The 23,535-nt window shown below is 33.4% G+C and overlaps 1 protein-coding gene across 2 annotated transcripts in view; it reads right to left on the bottom strand.

Moving 5' to 3' along the window:
- Positions 1–10,577, bottom strand: part of LOC123711416 (ras-related protein Rab-37) — a 33,125-nt gene extending 22,548 nt beyond the window's left edge. Inside the window, exons 1-3 of one of the 2 annotated variants that reach the window (XM_045663994.1) lie at positions 10,253–10,577; positions 3,617–3,775; positions 2,647–2,757 (exon numbers count right to left, since the gene is read on the bottom strand). In XM_045663994.1, the coding sequence (XP_045519950.1) occupies positions 2,647–2,757; positions 3,617–3,772 (267 nt within the window). In that variant the 5' untranslated portion in view covers positions 3,773–3,775; positions 10,253–10,577. The remainder of the gene's footprint in view (positions 1–2,646; positions 2,758–3,616; positions 3,776–10,252) is intronic. The other variant, XM_045663993.1, reaches the window with a different exon arrangement.
- Positions 10,578–23,535: the final 12,958 nt, after the last annotated feature.

The raw sequence follows: 23,535 nt of genomic DNA, 5'->3' as shown, positions 1-23,535 counted from the left end.
TAAGTCTGTATAAATTAATAAACTACAGGACAAATGTGATATTTTTTGAATTCGCTTCGAGATTTAGCAGGGAGTCCAAGTATAACGATTTCTATTCGATTTTTATCTCATTTTTTATTCAGAACTAGTGAGATGTTGGCCACAATTCCAGCTGATGTTAAGTGAATGTGGCCCTATTGGAGGGTAAGTATATCCAGGAGATGCCTGTTTAACCGCCGCTTAACTAAACGAACCCATATTAAACTGTCTAGGGAAGGGGGCAAGGTGTTTCAATCCTTTGCTGTTTTTATAAGAAATGGCGAATCAAATCGTGCACTATGGCACCTGGGGATGTCGACAACGAAGGAGTGAAACTCCAGCGTGCGTCGATGTGCTCAAGTTATGATTACGCAGCAGTTATCAGTAATTTTTAGTTTGAATTTACTCTACGACTGAAGTAATAGCCGTTTATATAACGGGTACATATAGATATCGTTTGAATTTTGATATGAAAAATGTGTTTAATTAACGCATATAATATAATAGGGTGGCAAAAACTAATAATAACTTTTGAGGAGAATTTGAAAGTTGTTTTGTAAGGCGGTGTTAGTAGAATTTTGTAGCAGCTATTTTCTTCGCAGGCACCTAGTTTTATACATAAAAGTTGAGTTGCCTCGAGCAAGGGATCAAATCGACTTCTTTGTTTTGCGATTTTCCTTTATCTAAGAAATTACATTTTAACCTTGGCTTTTTAATAATACATTTATTTTCAAGTAAGTCGAGATTATGCCTTTTCATGGTTCTAATATGCCAATGCTCATGTGCCGAGTGCGTTACAGGCTTATTAGATTTTTTTAAGGGTGACACATAAATTCTAAAATACCAGGAACTAGTTATGTAAGGGTTTAACATCTGTACCACAAAGAACGTTTCGATATATTCATAACATGAGGAACAGAATTGTCAGTCGTAAGAATAAGGAGTAAATTAGTATGGGAACAATAAGAGGTTAGTAACTTTGCCTTGAAATAGTTTAAAATACACACAAACACTCATTAATTATTATAAAATTGAGGACGTAACTTATAATAAAATATCCTAAGCGAAACATGAAAGCAAGTCAATTCAAATATAAATTATGTGTTGCGAATATTATTATTTTTGTTTTCTCTTATTCATTTCTGTTACCTTAGTAATTGCAATTTGCAATTTCTTTGACGTGAGTTAGATGTCAGTTTAAGGGACCAATCCTCCTACAATTGTCGTAAGGCCTTTGATAAGGGGTGTCTTGCCACTCTTCGTTTAGGGCTGTAAAGTTGTGTTGAGAAATCGGAATAGCGAATATAAAATAATTTTTACTAAAGAAACAGAGTGAATTCGTTGATTTATTACAAATATCATTCAATGACACACTTCATACACTCTCAATAACGATAAAAATTAAGTAATAAAGTACTTTTTCAGTTGCTAAAATTAGTAAAAACTGCGCAGCTGTGTACATTCTTTTGTCGCTTTATTATCCTAGCCCTTAATAAACTCGACTGTCGGCATCATCCATACGAACTTTCTATTGGTTCTTTTGTTTACAAATCAGGATTGCTTGTACGTGTAGACTGTGGTTGACCATGACGAATAAATAGGAGTCATGGATTATCTATACGTTTTTCTTCTCTCCACTTAACGACAACTGTCTATAGCGGCATAAAATACACAGTCCCTTCTATGTCGTTTTATAAATCGATAGTAAAATTGTTGTTTATTAACGTTAGTAGATGCGTCACTGAGATGACAATGTTTTATCTATAATAAGTAGTTTAATATTTAATAAGCCAATAGAACAAATATAGTCCTTCGTTTGCCAATTTTACGGTCATTTATCTATTATCTATTAGATTCTGAATTATTGGATTTGATTCAATTCAATATAACCAACCTACCAACCCACGCGCAACCAACTGATCTTGGAACGTACATAATAAGTTTTTTTTAATGTATTAAATCTTAATTTATACAATAATCATTTACACTAGGAAACACGCTCTAAAATGTTTTTTTAAGGACCCTAATTGGTATTGGTTCGCATACTTCAGCGGTTCCACATAGTGGTGGTGCGTGGCAAAAACTGCGTTAAGAAACGATCAATTATAAGGAGTCGGTATCCAACTTCAAACATTTTCATAGTAAATGTTACTTGTACTAATAAATGTAGAATTTAAAGTTTTCTGAAGTACAAGACTTTTAAGGAACTTTACCGATGTTGTTGCTCGTATGTGAAACTTTTCTCGCTTCAAAATTAATAAACCAGATACCAAATGAGCAAAACTACGAGTTTAATATTCAAGCGAAAGTTAAAATAGAATCATAATGTAATAAACTCAATAAATTTTATCTGATAAATATGATTATCGATCGAAATCTTTACATTTTACTTATTCCCCAGCCAACCCAAAAAGGGAAAATTGTTAATTGGTTCCTGAAAGCCTGCAATTGGCGGGAAGTAGCACAGGACGAAGTAGCGCTGGAAGCTCCTCATTTCGGAGGCCAAGACACTTTCATTGTAATATTTTTAATTTTTAATGGTAGCATACTTTCGTTGCAATTTTTTTATGCTAAATTGTCAAGGGAATTTACATCTTGAGTATAATATACAAAACCTGTAATAGTTACCGTAAATCCAATACCGACGGTCGCTGAGAAATTCCCAGGTTGAAATTTACCAGTTTCAAACTGAACGAGCAAAGAGGTTTTGCCGACACCGCTGTCCCCGAGCAATATTGTCTGAAAATTATTGGCTGTAAGCAATTTTCGAAGAAGGCTTTTGGAGACCCTTTTTAAAACTAAATTTTATACTATCCCATGGTTAAATCATTGAGATTGTTTATGCTGGAATGCGATTTATCAAAATATATAATTAATAGATATAGCACAACAACACAACTAGGTTTATTGAAAATTATATACTTAAAAAAGAAAATTGTATTCATTTATTTTTTTCAAACGCGTTCAAACCCCAAGAAAAGTCAAAACAAAACAAACGCTATCTGAAATCGAGACCCTACATGTAATAAATTATAATAAATCAGCGGCGCTATAAACATTTTTGGTCTGCGCCTCAGATTTATGTATCTGTTTCATGATCATTTGTCAATCTAATAGGCAAGTAGGTGATCAGCCTCCTGTGCCTGACACCGTCGACTTTTTGAGTCTAAGGCAAGCCGGTTTCTTCACGATGTTTTCCTTCACCGTTCGAGTGAATGTTAAATGCGCACATAGAAGTCCATAGCCGGGGATCGAACCTACGACTTCAGGGATGAGATGAAGCCACTAGGCCAACACTGCTCTACCCTATACACTACTAGTATTTTTTATTATAGATATTTTTCAATATAAAATCCATATCTCAATTTCTGATATGGAAAGATTGAAATAAGTTTATGATCTGTCATGTCTAGATTTCTTCATGAATAATAATTGCTTCTTCTGAAGGTAAGTGATTCACTTCAATTTATTCTAACAAAGGAGACGAGCTTTTCGAGATGCTGACGAAAACTTATTAAATATAACTTATCACACTTATATATAAGAAAGGTACAAAGGGCTATTTTAATAAGTATTTATTAAAATAGACTTAATGTACCTTATGTATGGCAATGTCATCGTCGTGAGGCGCTCGCGCAGGTGAATCGACAGGCCGATAGTCTCTGTAGCCAGTGGGTGAAGGCGTGGCCCTTAGGGTCGGCGCACGCAACTCGTCTTCGAACACATCGTCGCTCATGCTGTCGTCAGTTCCCATTTGCTATAAAAAAAAAACAATAAAACTCAAAGGTCTGTCTGTTCACGATGCCAGAAAACAATTTAACAAGATATTATTATGTATAAGATATGCCTTGGACCCAAAAGTCGACGGCTTGTGTCAGGCACAGGAGGCTGATCACCTATTTGCCTATCTAATGGGCAAATAGGTGATCAGCCTCCTGTCCTCCTGTGCAAATGATCATGAGACAGATACCAGAAATCTGAGGCCCAGACCACAAATGGTTGTAGCTCCACTGGTGTTTTATTATTATTATTATATAAACACATTTAAGATTGTTGAATAAGATTAACTAAAAAGAACCAGAGGCTGAGTGGGTAGGTATGTACATTCACGCAAAAAATGGAATTAATATTTTCAGCAATCTATCAAAGAAAACTTTTTGATTGAGTTTAAATAACTACGAAGATTTTTAATCAACATATTGGGTATTGAAATAACCTTGATAATGTCAAAATGTGATTCAAATCTAGAATTCTTCACAATAAATTTGTGTGTGGAAGCAGTTAATTATTTTGATAAAAAATGAAAAACTACATCAAGTTAAAGAGTAGCCGACGATCTCGTGTTTTAAAGGTTTCTTTGAAGTTTGAAGCAGCTTACATTTCTTTTAGCTAATCATAAAATTTTCTTTCATAAAATATAAATGAAGTCTTTGTAAAATTCAGTCTTGATCTATTTTTATGTAATTGCGTAGTATCTGTACCGTTCACAAGTATTAATCCAAACCTGTGGATTGAATTACCATCGCAATCGTTCTTGGAAAGGCACAGACTATAAATAAAAAATAGTACTACAGACACATAAATGTTTCCACTTATGACTCATTATTGTAGAATATTTTTGTCATTATCTTGACTTACACAGTTACCAGTTATATCAAATTCAAAAGTCTTATCATGAACTGAGACTCTTACTTATTATTAATGTGAGAACTGATGACTACTTTAGTGGTTGTCAATTCTTGACTCCCCTACTTTGTGATAAGGTCCTGGTACATCTAAAAGGAAGCTTTAGCCAACTGATATATAATAACATTTAATTTATTCACAAAAATACATACACTAACTATTCTAACAGTGTTAAGCCAATATGATAATGCTAATAAAATATAGTATGTTAAATAGACAAGATACACAATATCGCAACTGTGAACTTAGTATGCGAACATATAAAGATGTCTAAAATGTTGGACACAGCATTCAGTAAGCGCAACATCTTTGTTAACGAGGATCTGTGCAACAGACTGGTTCTGGCCCTTAGTATCACAAACAACCTTGGCCTTCTCAGTCCCTCGTATTAGGTACAAAGAAACCCCGTTGTACGTTGCTCACCTCCCTCAACATATCTCAAATACTTGACATAATTTTATAATAATCTATAATTATATAATGTATCATTTGTCACTATACGTTTTATGAGCACACGGTTTTATAATCAAGTTATATAAATGGGCTTAGGCCTTCATCAAACCCAGTCCGAGATCAAAGGATGCCATACAGAGACAAATTGCAATATTGGTGACGAGTTTGTTTTCGAAAAACGTGTCTTATTTGGTTATTATAGGTATGAATATCGCGCGCACAACAAATTCAATAAACCCCTTGTGTTGTCTCGTAAATCCATCAATAACGTTTTGAATCTACTGACAACCACAACTACTGTGTAATCAAGTTTCCAGTAATAACAATTATTCTATCTAGCAACTTTGACAAATTAAATAAACACAACATTAACAGCTTTGAATTAATTTGAGTTTAATGTAATTAAAACACACTGATAGTGGCAGCTGTCACTATCGCCATTTCTCTGACATTAATAATAATGACAAAGAAATTACTATTACTATAGACTATCAAAATAGTCGTTAATTTATAGACCTAGCAACATCGACAAATCTAATAAAGCATTCGTATTAAAGCTTCTGAACATGAATGATGATAACATCATATTAATAAAATTAAAGTTAAATCATGATGTTTACATCATTTGGTTCCAACACCAATCACATCATTACATCATTTGGTGCTTAGATCTATTTCCGCGGAAACTATAAATATACGTATATAATGTAACTGTACTCTTAACGAATAATGAATACCTATCGTTATAAACAATTAGGTTTTGTGTATAAAACTTTGGAACTCAACGGAAGCACGAATATGCATCGTCCGAATAGGATTTGTGTTAAATGGTCCAAATTGTAAGGAACATCAATAAAATATTATAATAATAATTTATTTGCGAGAAAATGTTATGGTGGTACATGGTGGTGGTATACATTTTTAGTATGGTCACGTTCACGCCTTTATGTCCAAAAATTCTGATACGAAATTCAGTTTATTTCTAGATCTGAATCAGGATCAATTACATACGTGATTATACAATCTTGAAACTACATTTAACCCCATATGTCTAAATGTAATTAAAACCTTACCTCATAACGCCATCCCTCACGAGTGGGGTATGATGTAAATATAAACCGACCCTACGTGACAGAGTCGATTGAAGAGTAAATTGAAAATGGCTGCAAATACATCCGGTTACAAATATTTCCTTTGACGCATTTTATACAAGCAATGCCACTGAGTACCCAATACAAATAATTATTGACGTTAGTTATGTTCGGTGGCGGTTGTTTGTATGGAGAGATTCAAAACACTCTTTGTTTGAAGCTATAACAACTGACTTTAGGGGCTTAAAATATGAGCTCATAACTAACACAAAATTAAGGAACTATCCGGTCACCAACCTCCAAAAAAGTACATTGTTTCTTTCCATTTCTTGTCATGGTTTCTTGAAGTAGGGCGAGTGGAAAAATATATGATGGATTTGAGTAGTTTATGTCTCCATTTTGAAATATCGATACACAATTTAAATAACTTCCCTCGATAGAAAAAAAATCCAAACATAGCCAATTTTTGACCCTTTGAATTCATTTTATTACGAAAATATATAGAACATGATTTTGAAATTCACACGATATATTTTATCGCAAGCCAAGTAATCCAAGAAAAAAATTGTTAAAATTACATTAATTTAATGTTTTATGTAACTAATTGATATTACGAGCCGGCGCGCCTCAGTACTCCAGCTCTCCACTGCGCATTGCAGTTTACCCCGAGACACTGACACAGCAATTCGTGCTGGGATAGGGCTTGAAGGGTAGAGGGGTTGCGACACTAACAAAAACAAACTTGGCTTATCAAAGAGTTCATAAATCTAAATGAGACTTAGAATATGACTTAACGAGAATATTAAAATATAATTTATGTGTGGTAAAAACTATAGGGTTCAAATTGGCTTCAAATATGCGACGATTGTTTGCATTTGTTTACGTTTCTAATTTTAACTAAAATGTACATCTATATGTAACTTAACTAATGTTGGGTTACATAACTTGTTCTTTAATTTTATTTCGTATAAAGTTTTGTAGTTTTTTTTAGTCCTAGTTTTATAAAACAGGGGGCAAACGGCAGCAGGCATCTGATGTTAAGTATGATGATGATGATGTACCCATGGACACTCTCAATGCCAGACGGCTTGCGATTGCGTCGCCGGTTATCAATTGGTACGCTCTTTTCTTCAAGGACCCTAAGTCGAATTGGTTCGGAAATACTTCAGTGTGCAGTTGGTTCCACATAGTAATAATAGTTTTTAATTAAACTTAGGGTTTATAATCCTCCTACGAATTAGGCAAAGTGGCAGGTAGAAGGAGACCTGGCCGCAGACGCACGTCTTGGTTGAAGATGAATCTTAGTCAATGGTTTGTACAAAGCACGTCATTGTTCAGAAGCGCGGCAACCAAAATTAAATTTGAGATGATAATCGCGAGTATTCGTAAGGAGATGGCACTATAAGAAGAAGAGAGAGAGCGTCAATTCTTGCAATGTCTCATTAAAGTGTAAATTTCAGCCTAAAATCACGCGAGAACGCGGAAGGTAGCTGTATTTTAATATCGAAGGCTTGAGTACAAGAAGTAGGTTGTTGCTTTATTAAAAGCTTTCAGCTTTGTATCACTTTGAGATGTATCCTTTGAAGTCGATTTATCGAGAATATTAGCTAGGTATATTAAAGTTATTAAATCCCGGCTTCTGCGAAAATCCATACGAAGGCTTTTAACGGGGAGCAGCGGAGTGCGACAACCTTATGGTAACTCCGCAATTAGTTTTGTTTTTGATCCGAATTCAATCTTTATAGAAAAGTCTTTATCAAAATATTTGCTACATGTGATAATTGAGTAAATGAGACTTCCACAGTCCGATTCACAAGACTTTCTTTTGCGAACTAGCGAGTTGTTTAATCGACTCTCGGTGGGGGTCTTCCCTGAGAGATACGACCTCCAACTGTTCAAAATTCGAACGTACTCCACCCTCAAAGGCCGGCAACGCACCCACTAAAATGGGCTATGGGCTGCGATGACTACCTTTTTTGGGCGTTCTTCAGGCTTGCCCCCCTATTGTATAATTTTTTTATCAAAGTTTGGAATCAGTATCTCATTAATTTTGCACGCTATTCTTAATAGGCGGATAGACAGCCCCAATTAGCTCTTGATATTTCTAAGAATTCCCCACCCGTATGCGACAAGATATTCACAATAGTTCCATTTGCCTCGTAAGAACACGAATGATTTGCGTAATTCGTCAATTACGGGTTTTAGCTTACTACAATACAATTTATGACAATTTATGAAGGTGTAGACATTATCCACCTACCTTAAGGAACGAAAAGAAATAAAATTTAGCAAGAGGGAAGACTTTGACTTTATTTAACAGCGGTAAAAATTTAGATTTTTCTTTTAAATATTAAGTATTTTAAACAAATTAACATTTTATTTGTGTCCAATTTTACTATCTATATCTTATCTATACTTGATCAATTTAATTTAAAAACGATTTTACGATAAAGTTATTGTACCACAAAGAACGGTTCGGTGGCCGTCGATACACAATCTTATACTAGAATAATAAGTCCTGAGTACATACCTCGTTACAATATCTTCTTACCAGGAAGAAAGGCACACAATATTATCAGCCGTAAGGATTTGGAGAAATTCTATTAGTTTGGGAACAAAGAGAGGTTAGACTGATGCTAATAGTTCTCAAAAACGCACTAAACACTCACTATAAATTTCTAAATAGTGGAAACTATTATCAATTATAATTAACAAAAAGTAAATATCAAAATAAAAATGTGTCTAACGTAACCCGTCAACAATGACTCAACTAATAAATGTGACGGTCGGCCGAGAAAAAATATTTGTGATCACCCTCATCAAAAATTATTAAATTGAAATTATGTACTTCGAACAGTTATTGATAATTTATTTTTAAAGTTATTAGAATTCTTTATACTCTTAATATATTATAAGTAAGACTATATGTTTACTTGTGTATCAGCTGTAGATTAAAAATATACCAGTTTTAATTGTTTAAAAAAAATGTAGTTCATAGTAAAATTCATTTAAATTGCTATAAGCGCCATCTAACGAGAAACTGACAAAACAAATCAACTGACAGGTTCTTTTAACAATCTGAATATTGTTTACGTATTTTTAATTTTTATTGTATTTGTATTATAAAAATAAATTAACTTATGGTTTCCTAAAATTAAGAATGAATAACTAAAGTGAATATTTTCGTTTATAAAACTAAATTATTCAAAACAATTACAATGATATATGGAGAGCCCCATAAAGGTATAAAGCAAGAAATCTGATAACAAAAATGTAGCCATGTGGTGTTTATCCTTGCACCTCCCACGCACTTAATTAAGCCTATTTAGATGCTATTGATTCTCCCTTCATCTTTATTCATTGTCATACAAGCCGACTTTTAAACGGACGACAATATATAATTTGATTTTTAATTTACTGAACGTTTGGCATTCAACTTTTGTCCATTATTTCAAAAAATAGTCATTTATTTATTTAAGTTTACCACATCATACATGATGCCATATCTAAAGTATAATCGTATGTTACAAGCTATATCTTCTAAAATATATGACAATTTTGGTAAACATGAATCTTACAAAAAATTATAAATACAAACACAGCGGATTAGGTATCAGAAAGGCACTTAACAATACTTTCTTTAAAATTGATTATTTGAAGTGGTTTAGAGCAACTTTATTTATTTTATTTTAAATTATTATTTATTATTAGTATATTATGACTTCAGAACTTTTTTCTATATCAATTACTCTATACTTACTAAGTAAATAAGTAAATATTATATCAGTATCTATTAATATAATACTATTTTCTACGTGACGCAGACGACTTGTCAAGGTCAAAATCCATCAAAAATTAAGACTTATCGGAAGCGTGAATAAATTGTTATCACCGTGACCTTTTGATAAGCGTCCCACTATCCTGTCATGCGATTAAACATTCTCTGGTCAAAGACTGCCATAAATTGAGAATTACAACCTTGAAAAGTGAAATTCGTACAATACCTAATCTGATCCAACTTCGCTGGTGATCAGCGTGTCAATCGCCCAGCAGTTAAATCTAATAACTCACACTCATTTGGTTGACACTATCATAAATTGCCGAAAACGGACCGGACGTGCATTCCGGCTGTCACTGACGCTGAACTGAAGACACACGTCACACGCGGCAGGTTCACATGTTCTGGTGACAGAAGACGGAAACACTAGAACTGATCTTCGCGAATCGAATCATTTTTTGAGGTTATGTCCTGAATGTAGGACAACATTAGGGTTGAAAATTCCGTGGTGTGCTAGTGTGTGTGATCGTAAAACGTGTTTCATTGATGGGTTCGTGTGTAGTTGTGTTGTAGGAAGCAGTGGGAAAATGTATTCGGAGATGTATCGGTAGATATTTTGATGCTATTTTGTTATCGTTGAATCGAGCTAACACTTAATTCACATAATATTACTTATCTTGTTGATTTAGCGATTTAAACACGACGAATATATTTTTAATGATATTTACCTAGTAAATATAGCCTGATCGCAATTGAAGAATTCTAGTACAATGAAATAGATACAAATTAATAAATATTTTATTAATCTTAAAGAAAAAATAATGTAATTTTAGAATTTAGTTTTACCAATTTTGTATCCTTTCGTAGAATTATTCAATTATATTTAAATACTCCAAAGATTCCAAAACAAATTGCTCATGCAATTGCATGTGAATGCTTTCTGGTTCATTCATGATGACGACCTTAACTAGAGGACGTCATCACAATAATCAAAAAGATTGCCGTAGCCTCGAACGAAGGCTCCACCAACACGTGAATGTTGATGCTCTTCAACTCCTTGACACGACCGGCCTAGAGAGAAAATTTAAAAGGACAAAACCAGTCGAATAGTCTTGCGTTAGTGCGTTAGTCTTAAGGGCTAAACAGTGGTAAGTGAAAAATAGTACACCAGAACAGTGTGTCTATATGTGTCTTAAGTTAGGTTAGATCGTAATTTCCAATTGTGTCTTTGTGCGAAGACTAATTATATTTAAAAAAAAATATTTTGTATACTTACGTAAACTGTAAATATATATTAAAATATGTATGGATATATTTATTTAACACCCACATTCAAACCGTTAATTGATATTTATTACAATAATGTCGAGATTTTATAAAATTCAAGTAATGAATTGCTAAGATAGATATTTTGAAGAGTTTTACCGTGTACGGCTGTATTCTGATAAATCGATGCGAGCCGCAGATACAACCGCGATACTACTGACAGTGATCTCACATTATTCTCGAACCTTCGACCTTTTAATTCAATCGAGTTTTAATGGAAATATGATATGCTGTCCCATTACGTCTAAAACTTTTATGCTTAACTTAAATTAAAGTTATTAAAGTTCACCACATCATACATAATCCTATATATACAGTGTATGTTACGAGCCATGTTTTCTAAAATAAATGACAATTTTGTAAAAGTAAAAGTTACCAAAAAATACTAGAAATTACCAGAAAAATAGCGAATTAGGTTTGATATAGGGACCTAGCAACCTTTCTTTAAATTTGATCAGCTCACTACTAAGAAGTCCAGCTCCAGGTGTAATCGCGAAGAATTCGATAGAGAGGTGCCTGAACTCTCTATTTTAAGGTTTGGTTTAGGAGACGGAATTTGGAAAATTCTGCTGATTTTTAACTTTGGGACGACAATGGTAATGTATTTGATAATTTAGCAATCTGTATAAGAACGTAGCACCGGCTGGAGATCTCCGATCGAAGACTGACATCATACATACTAATTTTTCTAAGTCGCCGATGGTACACCCATGGGTGCCTATGTGTAAAGCTTGGACTATTGTGTTTATATTTTTATAAACGATTTTGTGTACGACCAACCAGGCTCTAGAAGATAAACCACTCCTCATATGGAAATTATATTCATTAAATAAATGAAAAACCCTCGTTAAACTAAAGTAATCAATAAAGGTTTTTATAAATTTGACGATTACTTAAATGATCCTAATCCTTGGGATTGGTTTGCTCCAGTTCAAACAATTTGTATGACTCAAAACTTGGCGATCAAAAAGAGTGGCGGGGAGTTTCTCGCCAGTTCTTCTTGCCAGCTCTACGCCCTTGCGAAGTGGTAGTAAATGTAAATTTACAATAAATTTAACTTGTTTTCTGACGTTCATAAGTGTACTTGTTTACCTATATGAATAAAGTTATTTTGACTTTGAGTTTATCTAAAAGTATTTACTACATTCTAGAAAAACTGTCGCGAACTTTTAAATTTTCTTTACAAAGTTGTCTCCGACAGCAACAACAATTCAAATATACTCAAGATTTATTAACGGAATACAGTAAATATACTAAACCATATATTGAACTACAAAATATATTAACACTCGAATCTAGAACTCGTAGTAATGAAATTTCTCTTGACATGCGCGAGTTGACCTCCGCAATCGATGGGAAGCATTTGTTTATGTTCCATCTCGCTCGCACAACCACGACGTTCCCTTCGATAGGACGTCCGAAGATTACATTAGTTCACTCGCGTTGTACTAGATGGCGTTAGCTGTATCTTCTAATTTAACATTAATGTTCTTGGATATTCCGATTAACAATTTATTAGTAAATATTATTGCAATTTAATAAGTACTAAGATTTTCTGTCGTTTGTAGAATATATAAAAAATATCAATTGTATTTTATAAATATTATTTTAATTATTGTAAATGTTTTTTATATCTTTATTTATATATATTTACTGTTCTATGTAAATGGATATGTATATATTAAAAATTTATCTACTGCCTGGGAACCTAAAACCACCAATTCATACCGCAGTCGTCATGTGTGTTAACCAGGGCACACACAATATAGAAGTCAATTTGTCAAGTCCACGTCAATGTAGGGCGGGCACATTTCGGTTTTGTTATTAAATAGGAGATCATCATTCTGTCTTCTGAGACAATAATTACCGGGAATCAAAATACATTAAAGCCAAGATCGCACAAAAACCTATCACCTGGCATCAAAAACAGACACACAAAAGCACTAATCGAAAATTTCGACACAATAGCAGGAAACGCGGTCTAAATCCAACGTTGCCTCAAGTTACAAAAAACGCCAGAAAAAAATACCGACTCAAGCGACCGCCTACCGCAGCCAAAAATAAACCAAAAGATAAACCAATAAAACATCCTAAAACTAAATTGAATTCAGGTAAAACTAGCTCTTGTGTCATTCTGATAAGGTGTAAATTACGATTATGTTGATTGATGCATTGATGAAAAGTGTACGAAATCATGTTATCCAGCGAGGTGCATTAATCGAGTACTGCAGTAAATTTAAGTCTAAGTCAAAAATCATTTATTCATATAAGTAACACAATGTACACCTATGAAGGTCAATAAAGCAGAAATATACATTAAATGCTTCTAATTTTAGATTTACTGCCAGTTCTCAAATCAAGGGCGTAGATCGGAAGAGAAGAACTGGCAATATACTCTCCGCCACTCTTTTTAATCGCCAAGTTTTTTTTTGTATGCTGTAACCATAACACCATGTTCCACATTACATCAGCAGGAGGCATGGTGAAATAGGAGCACATACTTACATTCTCGTGGGAACAACATGCAAATACATAGTCAAAAATAACTAACATCACCGCATACACGAATTCAAGTACGTTTGGTTCGGAAATACTTCAGTGGGTAGCTGGTTCCACAAAGTGGTGGTGCGCAGTGATACGGATGGTATTTTGTATTCTGCCTTAACGTCCGATGATTAAACTTAGCTGCAGGTATTATTCCGAATATCGCCTCATAAAATTCACCATGGTAAATGCAGTAGAAGATGCAGAGTGACCCCACGTTTCTACGCAACGCCAAGGTATCAGCCGCCCGGTAAGAGATTTTTCATCGACGATTCGAATTGCTCTTTGTTAAATACGGTCAAGCGGAAGGAGCCCACAGAGACGAGAGATGAGAAAGTACTCCATGTGAGGCTGAATTTGCGCTTTAAAGAGTCAAAAAAATTAAGTCAAACTCCAAAAACTTTCAGTTTAATATAAATAGTCAATTTTTTGTGTATTTTACAAATACATTCAGGTACATAAAATAATGAAAATAATAATAATTAAAGCTCGCTCGCTAATATAAAAAAATAACAGAAAATATCGTTTAATATATAGAAAGAATCAGTAACTGCTAGATACTAATAAAACCTGATCGATACCTGAAATTTCCAACTGCTGCGCTGCTTTGCGCTGCATTCCTCGTCCACCAAATTACCTTCATTATCGTCAGTCTCAATGTTGGTTACTGCGCTTCTGATAACGCTTCTCTATACGAGGCGGTCATAGCAAATTAGTGAGGGTAGGACTAATAATAATTAATTTTAAACAAAAACATCGAGATTTCTATAAAATTTATATACATTAATTTTTGCCAAGAAGACAATTTGTCGTACAATTTTCTTCACGCTTATTTCTACATTACGTAAATAATCATGACCCGTTAACATTGTGTTGGCCTAATGACTTCAGCGGCTTTCATCTCTAAGGTCGTAGGTTAGATCCCGGGCTGTGCACCAATCTACAAAACTCGGCACAGGAGACACTTGCCTATTCGATTGACAAGTGATCAATTGACAAATGATGGACATTAAAACGTTGTAGTGCGTTTAGTTTTAGAAAAGTTATACGTAGTTATATCAAAATCATCGTCATGTATATTGTCCAAATTTACAAAGTAAAAGGTTAAATTATGATTTTTAATTATTCTTTAAAGAACACTTTGGTATTATAATCAATGAAATATTACTCATAGAGAACCCGTCCATTTATTTTACCTGACATTCACTCTTTCCAAGTGTGAACAAGACTGAAGCCATCGGTCTTCAGGTTCCAGGTCACGATTCATCGAGCTCCATAGATTTATATTCCACCATGCTTCACTTTGGAATGGATGACAAGCCTTCTGTATTAAAGAATCTTAAGGAAAGGCATTGAAAGTCAGAGTTGGAGGGTACATATATAGGCTATGTTTACCATATAGTATATAGACATCAATTTTTAATAAAAAAAATTCGTTCGTGTTCGTGTCCATATATCGGATTCTTGCAATTTTACTAAGAAGTCTGTTTTAAATTTAATATCGCAAAATTAGTGCTTTTTATTTAAACGAAATATTTGATACTTGAAAGATGTAGCGGACAGTTTCTTAAATTTGACTTACGTTTACAAGTGTACAACATACAATAATAATAGCACTTAAAACTTTTACAGCTAAAATGTAGGTAAACACTTTCTAACGTTATTTTTACGATTTGGTAAAGAAAATCAGCGCAGCGCATTTAATACAACTCGTTTTGCGAAGTGTAGATTTCATAGAATGAAGTTTTCCAGTGTACGATAGATAGTACATAATAGATTCCATCCAGGACTTAAAAAAGGTAGACAAGGAAAATAACGAAAATATTGCAGTTATACTAACTTTCGCTTAATATAACTTCGTATGTCAAAACCGCTGCGAGCCGTGCGAAACTACCGTAATACCTTTTTGAGACAGGAGTCATAGTTAAGGCAAACATATAAACATTTATTCTATATGTAAATGATAAGTTGTCGTGAAGGTCTCTTTTAAAATTCGATCGGTGCAAAGACAGGCTTCGAAGTCACCACCGATGAAATGGCTAATATTTCTGAAACAGAATTGAACGGAAATGTGTTGTCTGATAAAGATGTGACCACCACGTTTTATTCTTGTTAGATAGTTTTAACAAAAAAATAGGAATTCAAGGACTTTGCTTATTAAAAGAAACGGACTTAATCCCAAGCAATACTGTATTCTAAAATGTGATAAACAGCGACTAAACAATTTTTCTGTCCGATAAAATACTAACGAAATAATTCCGATACGAGTGAAGACACGCGGTCCGGCAACGGCGCGTAGCCGACAAGGCAGCAATACAAATTATGTCAGGTAGAAAGAGAGAGAGCTACCAATTGTGTATTCAGAAAGGAACGGATGCGGATTGTGTAGTTCATACGTGACCTGCGGGAAAGTGCTCTGAATTTGTAAATGAATGAATGAATTGAATAGTATGTTAATTTTATTCAATGGACAATGACGAATGGTGGTGGTCGTTTTATATGACTTCTTTTTTTCTTTTGCATTATAATACATAATTTTATTTTTACCCCAATTTTATTAGACATAATTTTGTATTATTAGTACTAAAGTTAACATTATTTAAATAAAATAAGTTGAAAATGTTTAAGGAATTAATTGGGTAATGTCGTGTTTATAAATAAAAATAGTTGTTACTATTTTTACAGTTTGTAATTTATTAATTGATGTTAATGTCATTAATAATAATTATCGATCAGTTAGTTGAATAACCTAAACAGATAACACAAAATATAGTGAAGTTTAAACAAAAAAAAATATTTGGTCCGAGAGTACTAGGAAATCAGAATCCAATGGCAATGACCAAATCACGCTACGTTTAGGCCTAAATCGCCGGCATCCGCGCGCCGTGGCGCCGCTTTGTCGGCAGCTCAACAGTTTCACGAACTCATTTGCATTTAAATCCGCCTTATTTCATTTACAAACTTAATAAAAATATTCTTTAAATATATTTTTATGTTTATTTAATGATAATCTCTTGAGGGAATGCGTTTCAGTTTTATTTCGAAAGTTTCAATTCAATACATAAAATTAATTCGAGTTACCTACCTACCTATAACTTTTTATTTTAAACTTTATAAATGTATAAGTCATCTTTCTTTTTAATTTATTATTAATTCAGGTAGTTATAACAATTTAATTGAATGAAACTTATCTACAAAAATAATATTATTCTTGCAATACAATTCCAATTACAGTATATTAATAAAAATTATAGAAATCGGTCCAACGCTTATAAAAGTATTCTCTTTCTATTTGACTATGAACAAAGTATATAAAAATTAATACCTTCTTACGTTTACAATTAATCAAGAAAGCCTTTATTTCTGGCCGTTATTTACAAACCAAGTTAGGTACTTACTTACACTATAAGACCAAAGCAATAAATACACGTAAATATATGATCAGGAGGAAAAGAAGATGCCGAGAAATTAATAGTTAGGGAAAATTATTCTTATAAATATCTGATTTAAGAGAAGTCGACAAAATAATAAGTAATGTTTGGAAACGTTTCTGGTTACTAAAGGAGAAGATCAAGGCACAATAAGAATGACAGAAAAGTGTGCTCCCATGTCAAACATTTACTACACATCAAACGAAACATGGAGTGAAAAGAGAAATGTACAAAAGATATATTAGACTGTTGCCATATATATATTATTTAATAAACTCGCGTTTAAAGAAGTTCAAACGATTTTTACACTTATTCTTTCAATCAGTTTCATTAGAATAAACGGAAAAATTCAAGACCGATCGGAAATATATGACAAAATAAAAATACCCATTCTTATCATACTGAAAAGTACTATATACCTACCTACTATAGTGGTTTGGAACGCGACCTCCAAGCCTATCGTGCTAGGAACCGCTGTATAAAAAAATGTATGTATGTGAGGAATTATTACAAAATACTTCTATAAGACCGGAGTAAACCTTTCTTTTGTTTTATACGTTATTGTAAACAAACTGAACTGTTAGTGAATTTCATTAAATCATAATGAAACAATTAGTAAAAAGTCCGTAAAATATGCACAAAGTCGGCCTTTAAAACGTGGATTAGAGATTTAGTTACAGTGCATACACACCCTCACTTTCACACCATCGTGTGTTGTGTACAGCCGAATTAAGTAGTTGAAGAAAAGACTTTTATTTTCTAATTTTTTGGTTTCTATGTTTTGTAAATTAAACCTTGTTGTATATTAATTCATTGTAATCTATTTATTTACTATAATTGTTTTTGTGTTATATTAGCTATACGAAATAAATAAATAAATGTACCAGCGTCACTATTAATGACAATGAAAATATTAATAACTGTGAGTTACAGTACATATACAGTTCTACAGTAGACGTCAAGTCACTATTACAGTCACACACACGCAGAGACACACACACACCAAAGTTATTTTTACGACTCCGTTTGTAATGTTTTCTTTTAGCACTTACTTATTTTCTTCTATTGTATCTTATGACAATAAAAATGACCTGATTGTACGTGTTCCGGTCCGGAGGTGGAGAGGCTGGCTATCTGTCACTCAGGTCTCCAGTTACAGAGACCAGTCTCTCACATACACTTCCAAATGTTATCATCTTAGTTTAATCATTATAACCTTGTATGTATATGTGAGAGAAGAAATAAAGATTATTTATTATTATTCTATTTATTATTACTATGTATAGATTCCGCGGTCACATGCTAAAGATAATGGCGATGTAGACAGAGGAACAAATAAGCTGGCTCGTAGGTCTGCACGTTGTTGTCGTGTCGTAAAAAATACTTTATTCAGAGTCTAACTCTACTTTCTACACGAGAATCTCAAAGAGAACACTCTGGGCTAGTTCTAAGCTAAGCTGTTCGGGAGCAATAACAACGCATTTTATGTACTAATGGTTGAATTGCATGTGCAGCGCATAGGGAATGTTTGCGGAGACTTGCGTTGATTGCCTTTTCGAAACAATGCGAAACTGGTGCCGTCCCTGGAGCGTGTAGTGCGGGGTAGCTTTAAAAAACATTTTGTAATTCATAGTCAACATGTTTGACTGCCCCTATTTCTAGTATAGTTGTGACATCGCCCGAATGTTGCGGAAGCGCTTTTTTCTAATAATTATAATACGTAGCTACTAAGATATTATTTGAACTAAAAGATACCTGTTTTTATTAATGAATTAACTGTATCGTCTGACAAATAAATATATCATAATAATATAGTAAACGCCCTAAAACATGGTACAATGCGCGAATTTCGTCACCCATATAACGGGGTAATTCCCCTCTACAACGCGGAGATTTCTAAAGCTATATTTCTGTAGTGAAATATTTATAATGATTTCTCAAATCCATAATTAGTTTTACGTATCTTTGCACTTTTTTCAATTGTTTCATTATAAAATTAAACGAAATAACTTCATTAAATTAGATTCAAGGTATATCAAGAATCATACAACGCGGTCCAAGTCTATCGAGTTATAGCGGGATTACGTACAAAAAAAGTAATTCGTAGGTACTTTTTGTCTCTTCCACTCCTCTTACACAAAACTTACGTAACAGATCTTACACATAAACCTAATTACTAATAAACTATAAGGACACTTACTTTGAACTTATAACCTGTTAAATGTTTTAAGTCAAAAGTAAGTTTAAAAGAAAATAAATATTTGTAGGTTATTGCAGTGTTAGAGAGTAGGTAGGTACATAGCGTACAAACTCCCTATTTACATTGCCCAACATTGACATACATAAACCATATAGATAAAACATTCTAGCCTCGAATACTCGCCGGGATTTCCTATGAAAGCCACATTTCTAGCAGTCAGCACACATAAGTGTATCTACCGCAATAATTCTATATGTATGTGGTTAATATTAATACGGTGTAGCTTAACTTATGAGTAATAAGTTATTTGAGTTTAACCTTTACTAAAAGGAAAAGCATAAAGTGTCCAATAAAACTTCTTACAGTCTCTATTAAAGGGAATACCCTGTTCTTGTGTTCTATTTAAATGTATATACGTATTTATATATGATGTACTGAAAACATGTATCTAATGTCATGTTTTAATTTAAAAAAATAAGACATGAATACTAAGCAGTAGTTAGATTTAAGTATGCGGGACAATTCTGCGATTTTTTGTTTATTTAGATCGCAATAATACTACTAAAAAGCATAATTCAATATAAAAGCACAACTTTAAAGCTCGTAGGGAGTGTCGGTACGCGCAGACGCATAACTCCACCTTAAGGCGGGGTGAAGGGAGCGCTCCGCCCCGCCCCGCCCTAAAGCCCTTCGCCGCCTACAAATTGCCCAGTTGCTGGACGTTTTAGTATTTAAAATTGAATTCTTTAGCAATAAATTATCTACCGTTAGATGACTAATAAGAAATCTAGACTATACAATGGTAAAATTAGCTTGGTTTTTATGCATTTATTGGGGCTTATATTTATTTCAAAATGTCTCAGCTACATTACATTTATTAAAATCCATATTGAAAAATGCTCCACGTTGATAAAACGTATACTATTTGTTCGTGGTATCATGTTTCGTAACCTTTTCAAATAAAATCAATAACATTATTAAAAACTAATATATTATCAAAGAAAACTAATCGTTAATCTTAAAACTTGAAAGTGTGGGAAGTAAGGTTAATAAATACGCCAACAGATGGCGCTACTTAGCAGTTGGGACAATAATTTAGCGTTATATCGATTGTTACTTATGCAGTATTGTGTTAGTGTGCGTCGACCCGTATCGTCACCCATCTCAGGTAAAAGTTTTGTGTAAAGGAACACGCTTTGTAAAAGCTAATATTATTTTAATGGGTATGTTTGGTTTTTGTATTTAATTCATTCGATAGATCGTGTACTTATTATGTTTACAAGCAAAATAATAGATTAATAATTTATGATTATGATATATATTATGGTAACCTACTGTTAAAACTAATCAATGTCTAAAAAATATAAATAAAATAATTTTGGGAATGGGGAAAAATGATTTACTGATCGAATGTGCTTGCATCTTTGTAAGAAAATCATTAAAATCAGAAATATTTGCGTGTTCCTATCTATATATATAAGACATCAATATGATTATACGAAACTTCGGGCGTTATCTACAGTCTACGGCGTCCTTGCTATGCTTGCTTTACCAAATAAATTATTTAAAATAACATCGAAAACACCCAGAATTGACCACCTCCTTTGCGGTATTAGTTGTAGGTATTTATCTTGACCTGTTGTGTCAAATCTAGTCACTTTAAAGCTAAAGGCTTGCTGTTAACAACTTGAATTGCCGGGTATCTTGCGCTAGTCTAAAAGATCGACTAAAAGATGACGGTTTTTGCAGAAATGACTCACGGTGTCCTCTATTTTCGCGGATTGTTTGTCTTGGGGTTTTCATTTGGATACTATTAGATCCCAGGTGTTTGATAATTTTAGGTCTTCTCTATTGAAATTGGGGTGTTTTAAATAATTATAAGTTAATAATAAAACATAGCTTCAATGCGTTGAAAAAGTGTTGTCTTTAAGCCCATATCTTGCCTTAAATTTAGCTCATTATAAGCCGCAACAAGTCGACGATGACGCAAAACGTGTCTTAAGCAGTTAGCATTAAGTTTCGTGTCGTTCCGATTCTTACTCTCTGAATCCAGCTGATGCGCATGTAACACCACATCTCAAAAGCTTGTACAATAGAATAATATAATTTTTATTATAAAGTCGGTTGCTTCTATTGCTAATTATCGAATATAGTGTTTATATACTTAAATATATTTTAGGCAGTATTGGATTAGGCCATAAATACTGTATTAAATAGGTAACCCTTTATCCAAATTATACAAATATATGTTCGGACCCACAAGAATGTATCTAATACCTACCTACCAAGAAACAATAAAAGAGAAAGAGAAAAGAGTTAGTACTGTATATTCCATTGTTATGTTTAAGGGTATATGAAATTTTATTCATGTTAGTCCAGCTATAAGTTTTATTACAAATGCACTGACCATATTTTGAAATTGAAGGCTTGAGGTCAGGCCTAGATGACGGCCAGTCTTCAGGTTTATAAAGTTGGATTCAAGCCAGGCTTGGGTAGTTCGTGCCTTTTTACCAGATGTAGAATCCTGCTGGAAAGTCCAGGGTATATTTTTTAAAAAGTATATTGCTGAGAGGTTTCACATGTTCAAAGACTGATACACTTTGGATGAAGTTTTCACTCCTTTTTCACAAAAATGTAGTTTGACTCATTGATAAGACACGCCCCACGAAACCATCACTGACGCAGGATGATGACCACGTTGTACCTTTCCGACCAGTTGAGCAGGGGTTTTAGAACTGTGAGCGTACCATTTTGCTTATTGTAGTGTTCTTCAATCGTGACATTTTTTCATCGGTTATGAGGATAATTTTGTACTTTTGATCTGCGTATCGCGATAGAAGGCGTTTTGATCGATTCACTCTCTTTAATTGTAAAGATTAATTTAGCCCATTCCATATTGTAATTTGATAATGAAGTCGCAAAAATATTTAAAATAGCGCAAAACTAAAGAAGTTTTTAAAATTCAAAATAATTAAAAAATTTTAACCTACCTACCTATTTAGAGGTAGTTAAAACAATATTCGTTTTCGGTTCGAAACATTAAAAAAATTTTTTTTTAGGGGGTTTAAAATTATAATATTGTAGCTTTAGCCAGCTTAACTTTGTTTCATAGTTTTACGTCTTTAACGGAACGGTAAAAATATAATCGGACAAACAAAAATTACATGTAATACTTACACTGATCTCCAACCCAGACCTCATCTATCAATCAAAAAGCTTAACTCATCAATCAATCACGACTAAACTCATTCATCAAGCATTGCTTTAAAAACACCTTTAAAAGGCCAGCAACTGAACCGGCCCAGACTTTTCCTCCCTATAAAGAGGCGTCAATGACGTCACGGGACCAGGCTAACATAAGTGCAAAGCTGGCGTATGGAACGAGAGGTTAGACCACGCCCACCGGCCCCACCCCTAACCCTTCAAGCCACTACGAAAGTTTTTGCGAGCTTTTATAAATATTACTTTAAATTGTTTAGTTTTTTGGTGTTTTGATGTACATTCTTTGGATTTGATTTCAATTATCAATAGGATTTTACTAAGAGAAACAAATTAAATATAATTATTATAATTTTAAACAAACATTTATTTGAGTGGTGGCTGTTTATTTACCAATAAAAAAAAATATATCTGTAAAGTAACATTTACTTCCCATTAACGTGAACGAGAATTAGGTACTAGCAAAAAAGTCCTCCTTTATCTCCAAATAATTTGTAATCACATTGAATAAATTGTGTTAAAAAAATCACAACAGGAACACGTAACAATATTTTAGTATGAACATGGTAGTATACAAATAAATGTATTGAGTATACAAATCACATATATTATGCTGTGTCGTGATAGTTAATTACTATTACGATAGTTACTTTAAGATGGGGGCCATATAGCGCTCATGGACAAGACCCGATACAGCCGAAGTCTCCTTAAACGGAGGCAAAACAAAACGCCTGCCCACCCACCGACATCACAAAGCATGCAGGCTATAAAAGGCGCAATGCCGGTGGA

This window comes from Pieris brassicae, chromosome 6, assembly GCF_905147105.1.
Source record: "Pieris brassicae chromosome 6, ilPieBrab1.1, whole genome shotgun sequence".
Classification (NCBI taxonomy): domain Eukaryota; kingdom Metazoa; phylum Arthropoda; class Insecta; order Lepidoptera; family Pieridae; genus Pieris; species Pieris brassicae.
Note: the sequence above shows the minus strand (reverse complement) of the source record. Positions and strands in the feature narration are given on the sequence as shown.